Source organism: Trichomycterus rosablanca, chromosome 4 (genome assembly GCF_030014385.1).
Source record: "Trichomycterus rosablanca isolate fTriRos1 chromosome 4, fTriRos1.hap1, whole genome shotgun sequence".
In the NCBI taxonomy this organism is placed as follows: Eukaryota; Metazoa; Chordata; class Actinopteri; order Siluriformes; family Trichomycteridae; genus Trichomycterus; species Trichomycterus rosablanca.
In genome coordinates this window covers 25937383-25950117 of record NC_085991.1, presented here as the reverse complement: position 1 = coordinate 25950117, position 12735 = coordinate 25937383, and the positions used below count along the sequence as shown (strand labels likewise).

The following is a 12735-nucleotide window of genomic DNA, read 5'->3' as shown; positions in this document are numbered from 1 at the left end:
TTGATTTTATACAGTGTATCACAAAAGTGAGTACACCCCTCACATTTCTGCAAATATTTTATTATATCTTTTCATGGGACAACACTATAGAAATAAAACTTGGATATAAGTTAGAGTAGTCAGTGTACAACTTGTATAGCAGTGTAGATTTACTGTCTTCTGAAAATAACTCAACACACAGCCATTAATGTCTAAATGGCTGGCAACATAAGTGAGTACACCCCACAGTGAACATGTCCAAATTGTGCCCAAAGTGTCAATATTTTGTGTGACCACCATTATTATCCAGCACTGCCTTAACCCTCCTGGGCATGGAATTCACCAGAGCTGCACAGGTTGCTACTGGAATCCTCTTCCACTCCTCCATGATGACATCACGGAGCTGGTGGATGTTAGACACCTTGAACTCCTCCACCTTCCACTTGAGGATGCGCCACAGGTGCTCAATTGGGTTTAGTCCATCACCTTTACCTTCAGCTTCCTCAGCAAGGCAGTTGTCATCTTGGAGGTTGTGTTTGGGGTCGTTATCCTGTTGGAAAACTGCCATGAGGCCCAGTTTTCGAAGGGAGGGGATCATGCTCTGTTTCAGAATGTCACAGTACATGTTGGAATTCATGTTTCCCTCAATGAACTGCAGCTCCCCAGTGCCAGCAACACTCATGCAGCCCAAGACCATGATGCTACCACCACCATGCTTGACTGTAGGCAAGATACAGTTGTCTTGGTACTTCTCACCAGGGCGCCGCCACACATGCTGGACACCATCTGAGCCAAACAAGTTTATCTTGGTCTCGTCAGACCACAGGGCATTCCAGTAATCCATGTTCTTGGACTGCTTGTCTTCAGCAAACTGTTTGCGGGCTTTCTTGTGCGTCAGCTTCCTTCTGGGATGACGACCATGCAGACCGAGTTGATGCAGTGTGCGGCGTATGGTCTGAGCACTGACAGGCTGACCTCCCACGTCTTCAACCTCTGCAGCAATGCTGGCAGCACTCATGTGTCTATTTTTTAAAGCCAACCTCTGGATATGACGCCGAACACGTGGACTCAACTTCTTTGGTCGACCCTGGCGAAGCCTGTTCCGAGTGGAACCTGTCCTGGAAAACCGCTGTATGACCTTGGCCACCATGCTGTAGCTCAGTTTCAGGGTGTTAGCAATCTTCTTATAGCCCAGGCCATCTTTGTGGAGAGCAACAATTCTATTTCTCACATCCTCAGAGAGTTCTTTGCCATGAGGTGCCATGTTGAATATCCAGTGGCCAGTATGAGAGAATTGTACCCAAAACACCAAATTTAACAGCCCTGCTCCCCATTTACACCTGGGACCTTGACACATGACACCAGGGAGGGACAATGACACATTTGGGCACAATTTGGACATGTTCACTGTGGGGTGTACTCACTTATGTTGCCAGCTATTTAGACATTAATGGCTGTGTGTTGAGTTATTTTCGGAAGACAGTAAATCTACACTGCTATACAAACTGTACACTGACTACTCTAAATTATATCCAAGTTTCATGTCTATAGTGTTGTCCCATGAAAAGATATAATGAAATATTTGCAGAAATGTGAGGGGTGTACTCACTTTTGTGATACACTGTATGTCTGTCAGCAATAAGTTTGGCTTAAATGCAAGAATAGTTGTAGCTTAGTGTGTAGAGCTTTGGGATACCGATTGGAAGGTTGTGGGTTTGAATTCCGACTCTACCATGCAGCCATTGTTAGGCCCCTGAGCAAGGTCCTTCCAAACAAGCTGGATGCATCTATCTATCTAAAAGGCAAATAAAGGTGTTCTATCTGTATTAGATTATTACTCCTGTCTGTACTGTTGATTTACATCAGGTCTGCAGAGCAGGAACTCTGACCCATGTCATTTATGAACTTGGTGCATTCCCCTACCAGGAATTTGCTGGCATACCAAGATACATGTAGTGCATAATCTAGGATGTAGTGCAGCTGTAACTCTAATGTACTTTATTTTACTAGTCTAATACTAGTCTGTGATTATTAGGTCTGATATAATATTGGAACTGCTCCAGGATGTGTTTGATTTTTGCATATTTGTTCGATTTCCAATTAAAATCTTGATCCCAGATTAAGTGTTTTGCAAAGAGTCAGTGATATGAAACACTACAACAAGACTGTATCATGTTCCTAAACTGATTCTCTTCTGAAAGTGGGTCAATGGACTAAATAATTGGAATGTGCATGAGTGATATCACTTAGTCATTTCCTGCAGTAAAATATTAAATAAGAGATCAGTCATACTAAGAAGTAATAGCTTATGTTCACGTCTTTATTTATGCCACATCATACTTATTTGGTTATTTAATTGCTTACAATACAAGCATCTGGCTAACTATATGAGACCATATTAAGACTTGTGCAGCCATATGATCAAATATTATTTTTTAATAAAAGTTTTCCAGTAATTAGGAAGGAAATAGCAAACAGCTCTACTGTCTAGCTTAGTCGGTGGTATTGTAAAATGATGGTGGAAAAGCACATTGTCTATTCAATTTTAATCAAAGCTATGGCAGCTCTATAATTCAGTGACCTGTGGCCACAGTGACATGAATATTGTACATATTTATTTATTGTAAGTTCACTGCTGCAATGCATGGACTAAGACAATGTGTGTTAGTTCAAAGACAGGTGCACAAATAAAAACTTTAAGTATTAAAAAAAAGTATTTCATTTTATTTTATCAACTGCTTTATCCTGGTCAGGGTTGTGGCAGGTCCACAAACACTGGACGCAAGGCAGGAATAGTCTAAACAGGGTGCCATACTTTATCGCAGGGTCTTGACCATCTCCGTCCATCAAATATATAGCCAGTTATGTCTGTGTAGATGCCAGGCTGGCCAATAGCCCCCCTGTGCCACTTAAGCTCCCCGTTATACTAATGTTTTTCAGTTAATATCTAATAATGAAAAACACCTGAGAGCACTAGTTCTCCCTACCAAAATCCTTTATTTGGAACCATGTCTCATGATACCACCAGTCCAGTTCCCTAAAATAACTTACCTAATTAGCATTGTAGCATTACCTAATGGTACACAGAGCTAGAGGTACTATCATAACGGACTGGTCCACATAACAATCTGGCATAATAACAGAATAAATAAGAAATGGCCTTTAAACAGGACCATCACACGATTTTACAAAACGGACATGATGAATTGAAGCTCTTAGACTTTCTCATCACATTGACTGCGACAGAAAACTGTAATTACGTGATCTCAGAGTGTTTTTGTTTGTCTTGTTAACTAATTACATGTACAGAAACAAAATTATTCTAAGCACATGCTCCATGCCCTCGTGACTCTAATAAGGATTGGAAGCTCTGGGGCAAGTGCTATTAAAACACTTGAGAAACATGTTTGACCTAAGTTGGCTTCATCAGTGGTGTGTTTATGAATTGTAATGACAGTGTGACCCTACCAAGTGTCTATGAAGCTGGTGGAAAATAAACTAGACCTCCCAGTGCCTGTTGGGTCATTTTAAGCCATTTATTTATGTATTGTTTTTTAATTCAGTGAAAAAACATTGTAAGACTATATTTTACACTTTTATGTATCTACAGGCAGCCAGACAAACTAAGAGTGGTTTGGACCAGACGAAACAGACGCGTCTGCACCAAGGTAAGAAAGGATGTGGATTCTAGTGAATTACTGTTGCTAGTTTTATCCTTTGCAGCTGTGATGTGGGTAAATATGTTAACACTTTAAACCGGGTGTGATGCAGATAAGCTTTGAACGACATTGAAATACGTCTATACTACAAAAGTACACAAGCAGTCAGTTTTATCAGCTCAGTTTCAGTGTAGACAGAGGCCAGAGATCTTGAACTCGATATGTAGAGGTACCAGGAACTGTATGTAACAAAGTGTTAAATATCTTACTATTCTTGGCAAATATAACTATATACGCAGTCACTTAGAGGTTATAAGCTCCACCTGTCATGTAGTTACACTTAGTGGCTGCTTAATCAGGCTTTCCTTTTACACTATTGCCTCTCTGTTTTTATGCACAATTTGTTAACCACACTTTACCCCATTAATCAGTGAGAAGTGACCACCACAGGACCACCAATGGCACAGTATTATTTGGGTAGTAGACCAGCACAGCAATGATACTGACAGGATAGTAACATGGTTAAATGTTTGATTCCTATTCCAGTGTATCACACACATCATATTAATGTCGCTCCTATGTTACAAATGATCAGACAAGTAGAAATATTCAGCCGGCATTGTCTTGTGGTCAGAAACTGACAGTAATGAAGTGCTATAGTGGAAATAAGCAGACTGTTGTTAAAAGAGAAGCTAAAGTCTAACTATACACTTACTAGGTAAAGAATGGCTTAGGTATGTCTAAAAAAATCTCAACAATGCTGCTGTGGCTGATAAATGGTACCAGCATAAGATTTAATTACATTCCATGACTGGAATGTCTGGTCATGTCATTTGGAGGCTACTTTCCTTTACACTGTCTTTAAATTTTATGATTTATGATTTCATGATTGGATTTAATTTTAAAAATGTTTTATTTTCATTTCATTTTCATCAACCACTCTATCCTGGTCAGGGTTGTGGTGGGTCCAGCTCCACCAGGAATCACTAAGTGTAAGGCAGGAATACCCTGGACTTCAGGGCTTCAGCCACCCCACAAAGCATACAAAATTTAGCTTATTATGTCAGTGTACACACTTGGCTGGCCAATAGCTCAGCTGAGATCCAGGTTCAGTCTGTGAAATGGATTTATGCATGTGTAATGTTTTAATTGTGGGCTCTTTATCCCTTACACATATTTTAAGCTTCATGGCTGGCAGCCGGGCATCAAGAATCCTTACAGAGGGACAGTGGTGTGGCAGGTGCCTGAGAATGTGGAGATTAAAGTAACACTCTTTAAGGTGCAGAAGTCCAGTCCAACATTACACATTATTACTGTATTTTATTAAAAAGAACTTGCATAATACAGAAAAAAATAGGTGTCTTTTTTGCCAGTAGAACTACATCTCCTGTAGTGTGTACTATATAAATGTATTAGAACTGATATTTAGCTAATTCCACTTTTGTAATGCAAACCTTTCTGTAGGATCCAAATGCTGATGAATTTGAAGACAAAGATTGGACCTTCATCATAGAAAATGTAAGTGATATGTAATATGCCATGTTTTTATTTTGCTTGTTTTTGTAATACTGTGGTTTTAGAGGACAAAGACAGCAGATACCTAAAAGTGAACAATTGCACCAGACCATTCCAGTCAGTTGCTCATGTATTTCATATACCTGCTAGCATATCTGCTTTTAGCATGTAATGCACTGTTTAATTGTTAGCCACAGCTTAACAAACAAAGTAATAATTTTACATGTAAGAAATAGTTGTAAACGTAGTAGAAGGCCTCTGTGGTCAAAGTAAGTTTCATGAAGACATTCCTTAATGAGTTTGGTGTGGAAGAACCACAGTGGCCTGCACCACTCCTAACCCCAACCCCATTATAGTCCTAACCCCAACCCCATTATACACCTTTGGGATAAATTGGATCCTGAGCCAGACTTTTTTATCCCACAAATGCTTTTAGACTTGATTGCCACATATTCCCAGAGAGACATTTAAAAATCTTGTGGAAAGCCTTTTAAGTGACTATAGCTTTCAAATAGAGGCCATATGAGAGGTTTTGGAATGGGAGATCCAACTAACTCTTGGTTAGATGTGCACATTCTTTAGACCATACAGTGTATTTATGCACATGGGTAAAATTTTCAATTGACATCAGTGAAAAAAATTGAAGTATTTTATACAGATAGCAGAATAGATCTGTACTGCTATGCTCTTTGTGGTTTCTAACACAGCTAGCTCCACTAAGTGCCTATTGTCTTTTAGTTATTACTAACCTGGAACCTGGAAATGAACCCTGTTATAAACACTTTTTACACTGTACCCTAACATTTTGGTTATTTTAAAATCATCCAGGAGACAAAAGGTCGTCGAAAGGTTTTGGCTTCGGCGGATGTAAACATGAAGAATTATGCCAGTGCCACTTCAGCCACATTTGAACTGACACTGGAAATGAAGCCTCTGTCTGTAAAAGTGGTGGGAGCAATGCTCAAACTCAGCGTGACCTGCATCTTTCTGAAGGAGGGCAAAGCCACGTAAGTGTTTACTGTATTTCTGCTGAATAGTGACAGCGTAAGGAAAGAAAATGTGAATTGCAGTTTTCAGTGCTAGTATTCTTGTATAATTTGTTGCCATGTCTGCTACATTAAATGCTTGGTTGCAGTGTGTGTTTAAATTAATAAAGAATTACACAATAAACCACTGGCAACCTGTCCATTTGGCAGTAATATCTGTTTAATAGTCATTTAGTGTACATCCATTTGGCCCAGAAATTTAAAGCACCATACAAAAAGGCTGTCAACATCTAGGTAAAAAACCCAAGGTATACCCCACATCTGCAAGAATTTAAAATGAACTAAATTTGCAGGATGTGTAACCAAGAATGTCACAAACAAAAAGGGTTACAGAAAAATCAAAGCAGTGGCCAAAATAACTAAAACAAAGTAACAACCATCTTCCAACCATCTCTTTCTCAGTCTGCCGCAGGAAGCCCTATCCAACCCCCATCCCCTATACCAACTCTGCTCACATGATCACATGACACCCATCCTGCAACATCTCCATTGGCTAACTGTAAATTATGGCATACAGATTCTTGTCCTTACTTACAAAGCTTTTCATAACATTGCTCCTTATTACTTGTCTGATCTACTTCTTCCAAACCAACAAACCGACCCACACTCCTAGGTCTTCTTCTGCTGGATTACTCACCATCCTAGCAACTTATAATCCCTGTGTTCTGTGTTTTAAAAATTGTAATCATTCTTGACTTGAGCGCTTTTGAGAAAAGTGCTATATAAGAATAATGTATTATTATCATTATTAAAAGACTAAAAACATCTGCAGTCTGCAAGAAAGAAAGTGGTAATAGATAGTTAGTAATAGATAAAGCAGAAATGAAAACACAATATGGCAAGCTACTCGTAGCTCGTGCGAACCTAGTTTTTAGAAAAAGAGAAAACGGACATGGCAATGCAAAGTGGCACCCCTCTCCACTTCACCAATTGGTGCAACCTGTGCCTAGTGTGGATCCAGGTGTTAGGACTGCTCCAGATAAGGGCCATCACACCGTTTTTCTTTTTAGGCTTAAACTTAGGAGGTACCCTGTCGGTTTAGTGGCTGTCTCACCCAGCCAGTGAGTGTGACCTGGCAGTGAATAAGAAGTATACATAAACTGAATGCATTTTAATTACTAAAATTTAGCATTAAATGTTGCATGTCTTAGAGCTGCAAAAATGTTTTGGGTTTTAGCTGTGCTTTTTAAGATCAGATCAGATCTTTGCTGTTCCTTACAGTGATGAAGATATGCAAAGTTTAGCAAGTTTGATGAGCCTCAAACCTTCAGATGTTGGAAACATGGAGGACTTTAATGACAGTGACGAGGAGGACAGAAGGATGAGTACAGGGGCGAACCGAAGCTCAGCAGCAATAGGTAACGCTCTTATTAACTAATTCTGTTTGTTGGATGTGAGCTTGCTTTTGTGTTTCTAGTCATTTCCAAAAGTAGAGTTTATTCTTTCCTTTCTAACTACAGCTCAGCCAGGTCATGTAGCAGTGAAGCACCTCCAAATCATCACACTAACCCGCTGTATTTGACTGTCAGTAGACTTGTGTGAATATAGGATGCCATAGTTGCTTTTTATCTATCGCTAGAAGAACATATGCTGTCTAATAAGTTCCAAACGTATTCAAACATGATTAACCAACATTTGTTAATGCCCCATCAATGATCACAGCAAAAATCTTAGTGTCAGAGTTAGAACCTTTAATATAAGTTTAAACTAAATAAAAAAATGTATTTTAAATGTAGAATTTGTTAAATAATACTCTCCATAAACCTTTTACCTTGGCAGCCCCTAATGAATGATTCTTGCAGATCAGCAGATCAGTTTTTACATCGGATGCCTTTCCTGATGCAACCGTCCTATATATCCGGGCTTGGAAATCGGCACTTTGGGTCCTCCTAATGGCAGGGTTCACACAATGCCACACATATTCTATTTGTGAGCCCTGCCTGGGATTCCAGCACCCTGGATTGCTCTTAGCATTACGCCTCGCAAGCTCACCGTGGCAGCTTCTAATACAGACACTAACACAATTACATTTATTTAAAAATGTATTAATATTTATAATGTTGATACATTTGCTGGTGATCTGTGCTGCTGTAGTTTTATATTTAGAAAGACTTCTCATTTGTTCTTCCTCATGTGTCAGCTCTTCTTCCTCCTGTTGGAAGAATTATTGACGAGGCATGGAGGCCTGCTGTAGACACAAATCTCCCCTACCCCCCAGGTAGCTGTCTGTGTGGGATGTTTATTTATTTGTTTATTTATTTATTACAAATGTATTTATTATTTATACACTGACTGAGGAGAGCCGTGGACTACCACACGCATCCTCCGACACGTGTGCAGTGCCCAACTGCATCTTTTCAGTTCATATGTGGATCAGCTTTTGTGTAAGGAGAGACACACCCTGATCCTCATTATCCCCCGTCTCTGTTCAGGCGCCATCAATCAGCCAGCAGAGGTCGTAATTTTATCACTTATGAGGAATTTCCTATGGCACCTCCCTTGAACAACAGCCAATCATTGTTTGTGTAGGCACCCAGAGCTGAGATTCAAACTGACAAGTTTTAGATGTCAGCTCTAGCGTGCTAGCGTGTTTTTATCACTGCGCCACCTGAGCTCCAAGACTACGATTTTAGCTCATTTGAAACAGTGGCGATAATTGTTCTTAATAACATGATTAACTTTGGATCAAACTATAGATTTAACTCTTTAATGTCAGTTAGCATTTTGATAATAATTTGCAGTTGTTAATTTTAAAATGGATCTGATTTTAAACAGGGTGGCACGGTGGTTTGGTGAGTAGCACTGTCGCCTCACAGCAAGAAGGTCCTGGGTTCGATTCCCAGGCGGGGGCAGTCCGGGTCCTTTCTGTGCGGAGTTTGCATGTTCTCCCCGTGTCTGTGTGGGTTTCCTCCGGGAGCTCCGGTTTCCTCCCACAGTCCAAAAACATGCAGTCAGGTTAATTGGATACACTGAATTGCCCTATAGGTGAATGTGTGTGTGTGTATGTGTGTCTGCCCTATGATGGACTGGCGCCCCTTCCAGGGTGTTACTGTGTGCCTCGCGCCCATTGAAAAGCTGGGATAGGCTCCAGCCCCCCTCCCCGTGACCCTAATTGGATAAGCGGTTAAGAAAGTGAGTGCGTGAGGGATTTTGAACGTTACAGTTTCTGCACTTAATTGTAATTTAAGTGCAGTTTATTACTGTTAATAGTAACTGGTAATATACAGTTGCTAGGTACAATCACTTCTAGTGCTTTTTATGTATTTCTATTTCATTTTCTTCTTAAATCTTTTGACTTCACAATTTTCATTTTGCTCTGTTGCTCATCCTCCAATCTCCCACTCAGTTCATTCTCAAATGGATTCGAAGAGTTCATTATCAGCCTCTGTTCCTAACCTGCCTCATCCAGTCCACCATCTCTCCCACACCTCAGTCAAACCTTCTCTTCCATCTCTCTCTACTGCACCCATCCATCATCCCCACAAGCTTGATTCAGCACATTCGTCACGCCCCTCTCCATATGCCTTTACTCTGCCTGCATTTATCCGGGCTCATCCTCCTGTGCTGCCCAAAATCTTCCAGCCGGCAGCGGGCTCAGGTACTTACATGCATGTAACCAGTGCGGTAATGAAAAGACCACAGAACCACTTTAATCATTTATACATATTTTATCAGTAAAAAAACTTACTTTACCCACAACTCAACTTCACTCTTAACAGCTCACCAACAAGCAACATTGGTTATTGACTTACATCCCGTATCATCCCTTTAAAAAATTACAGCACCTTCAGAATTGATGCCTACAATGAAACATAATTTACATAGTTTGATTTCAACTTTGCTTTGCGGAACAGCTTCAAATCAGATTGGTCAATTAATTTAGAGTCAAACCCAGCTCTTAGCAGTGGTGGACTAGAATAATAGAAAGCTGTGCCACCTGAGCACCACTAGAAGTACACCGATGAAGCATAACATTATGACCACCTTCCTAATATTGTGTTGGTCCCCCTTTTGCTGCCCCATACACAACAAACTGTGATGCACTGTGTATTCTGACACCTTTCTGTCAGAACCAGTATTAACCTCTTCAGCAGTTTGAGCTACAGTAGCTCGTCTGTTGGATTGGACCACAATGGCCAGCCTTTGCTCCCCACGTGCATAACTAAGCGTCGGCCACCCGGTTTACCACTGTTCCTTTCCTGGACCACTTTTGATGGATACTGACCACTGCAGACCGGGAACACTCCACAAGAGCTGCAGTTTTGGAGATGCTCTGACCCAGTCGTCTAGCCATCACAATTTGGCCCTTGTCAAACTCGCTCAAATTCTTACGCTTGCCCATTTTTCCTGCTTCTAACACATCAACTTTAAGGATAAAATGTTCACTTGCTGCCTAATATATCCCACCCACTAACAGGTGCCGTGATGAAGAGATAATCAGTGTTATTCACTTCACCTGTCAGTGGTTATAATGTTGTGCCTGGTCGGTGTATACATTAATAACAATAATAATAAAAAAGCTTTTCCTGCATACATGTGATGTTTTGTCTAAATACCATTGTACCTTCAACAATGTCCGTTTGTGATGTATCAGTGGTACAAAACCTCAAACTTGTCATTGCAATAATGATAGTACAGCATTAGAAACCTTAAACATAACCATTTTAAAGCTGCTTTAGGGTGGACTTTTCATTTAATCATAATACCGACCTAAAGAAATATTAGTGTGACTAAACTGGTGCTAAGCAAGTTCAGGAACAGAGATGAGACAGTGCACAGGTCAAAAACATTAAACAGAAATGTAGTAATGCACTGTGGGAAATTGTTCCCTATACAGACGGCTTAAATGCTAATAACTTAGTTATGGTTGATGTCTATTCGTCTGAATCCCATGGTAACCTGTAAAGCACTCTGTGAATTTGCTCATAAACCAGCCATACGTTCTGTGCTTGTCTTGTACTAGTCACATCCTGGCTTAATGTGTCTACTTATATGCTAGTTCATTATGTTTAACGAGCTATGTGAAACGTGCACGACCAATTGGTAAAATACACCACAAAATAAGAGTACATAAAAAAAGAGTGTGACTAATTGTGAGGGTTTTCTTCATCATGCCATTACATTCTTAAATGCCTGTTTTTTTTTCCTGCTTCTTTTTCTTCTCTCCAAGTGCCTGTATCTGTTGTGCGAAGGCCCTCTGGTGGCCAGGCAGACTGTAATATGGCGAAAGACAGTAGCTCTGTAGCTTCACGTCCAAGGCCCCTGTCTTCCTCTTTTTCTGCTCCAAGAGCTTCTTCTTTCTCTTTCTTCTCCACCTCCTCCTCTTCCTCTCAACAGACTCCTGAACTTGATATTGCTCAGACAGGTAATGTCAGTAAACAGTTTCATACCAGCAAAGGTGAATGATGTGACATACTGATAAAGCTATATAATATACACTGATCAGCCATAACATTAAAACCACCTCCTTGTTTCTACACTCACTGTCCATTTAATCAGCTCCACTTTGTAGTTCTACAATTACTGACTGTAGTTTATCTGTTTCTCTGCATGCTTTGTTAGCCCCCTTTCATGCTGTTCTTCAGTGATCAGGACCCCCACAGGACCACCACAGAGCAGGTGTTATTTAGGTGGTGGATGATTCTCAGCACTGCACTGACACTGACATGGTGGTGGTGTGTTAGTGTGTGTTGTGCTGTATGAGTGGATAAGACACAGCAATGCTGCTGGAGTTTTTAAACACCTCACTGTCCCTGCTGGACTGAGAATAGTCCACAAACCAAACATATCCAGCCAACAGCGCCCTGTGGGCAGCGTCCTGTGACTACTGATGAAGGTCTAGAACTCAAACAGCAGCAACAGATGAGCGATCGTCTCTGACTTTACATCGACAAGGTGAACCAACTAGGTAGGAGTGTCTAATAGAGTGGACAGTGAGTGGACACGGTATTTAAAAACTCCAGCAGCTCTGCTGTGTCTGATCCACTCATACCAGCACAACACACACTAACACACCACCACCATGTCAGCTGATAAAATGGACAGTGAGTGTAGAAACAAGGAGGTGGTCATAATGTTATGGCTGATCAGTGTATAACAGAAATTTATTTATATCATGGCATGGTTGTTTATTACATTTCACACTTTGTGGGCATGTCAGTGGCATGATTTTTACCATACGTAGATTTCTTATTACATGGCTATGTTGACTGGTCTCCTGCTGCTTATTATTTTATTATGCTTTTGCCTTTTATTCTTATCTTTTTTTATTTTTTTTACTTAAGCCATTTCTGCTGCCCCGGAAGCATGGAGACCTTTCAGTCCTCCACCTTCTGCCACTGGTCCTAATTCTTCTAGTCTTAGCTCCTCCCTTCCTGGCTCTATAACTCTCTCCACACCACAGAATTTAAAAACCTACCGCGCTTCACTGGCTAAGCCCGGCTCCACCCTTACCAGACCAACTAGTTTGCCTTCAGCTAGTGATACAGGTAAATAAACTACAAAAAGTAGTGATTTTGTTTACACTGTATTTATGT

General features: G+C 40.5%; 1 protein-coding gene across 1 annotated transcript in view; it reads left to right on the top strand.

Moving 5' to 3' along the window:
- Window positions 1–12735, top strand: part of ehbp1l1a (EH domain binding protein 1-like 1a) — a 60516-nt gene that overhangs the window by 10992 nt on the left and 36789 nt on the right. Inside the window, exons 2-10 of the mRNA XM_062994065.1 lie at window positions 3590–3647; window positions 4822–4917; window positions 5103–5156; window positions 5982–6160; window positions 7421–7557; window positions 8340–8417; window positions 9546–9797; window positions 11370–11564; window positions 12484–12687. Coding sequence (XP_062850135.1) covers window positions 3590–3647; window positions 4822–4917; window positions 5103–5156; window positions 5982–6160; window positions 7421–7557; window positions 8340–8417; window positions 9546–9797; window positions 11370–11564; window positions 12484–12687 — 1253 coding nt within the window. The remainder of the gene's footprint in view (window positions 1–3589; window positions 3648–4821; window positions 4918–5102; window positions 5157–5981; window positions 6161–7420; window positions 7558–8339; window positions 8418–9545; window positions 9798–11369; window positions 11565–12483; window positions 12688–12735) is intronic.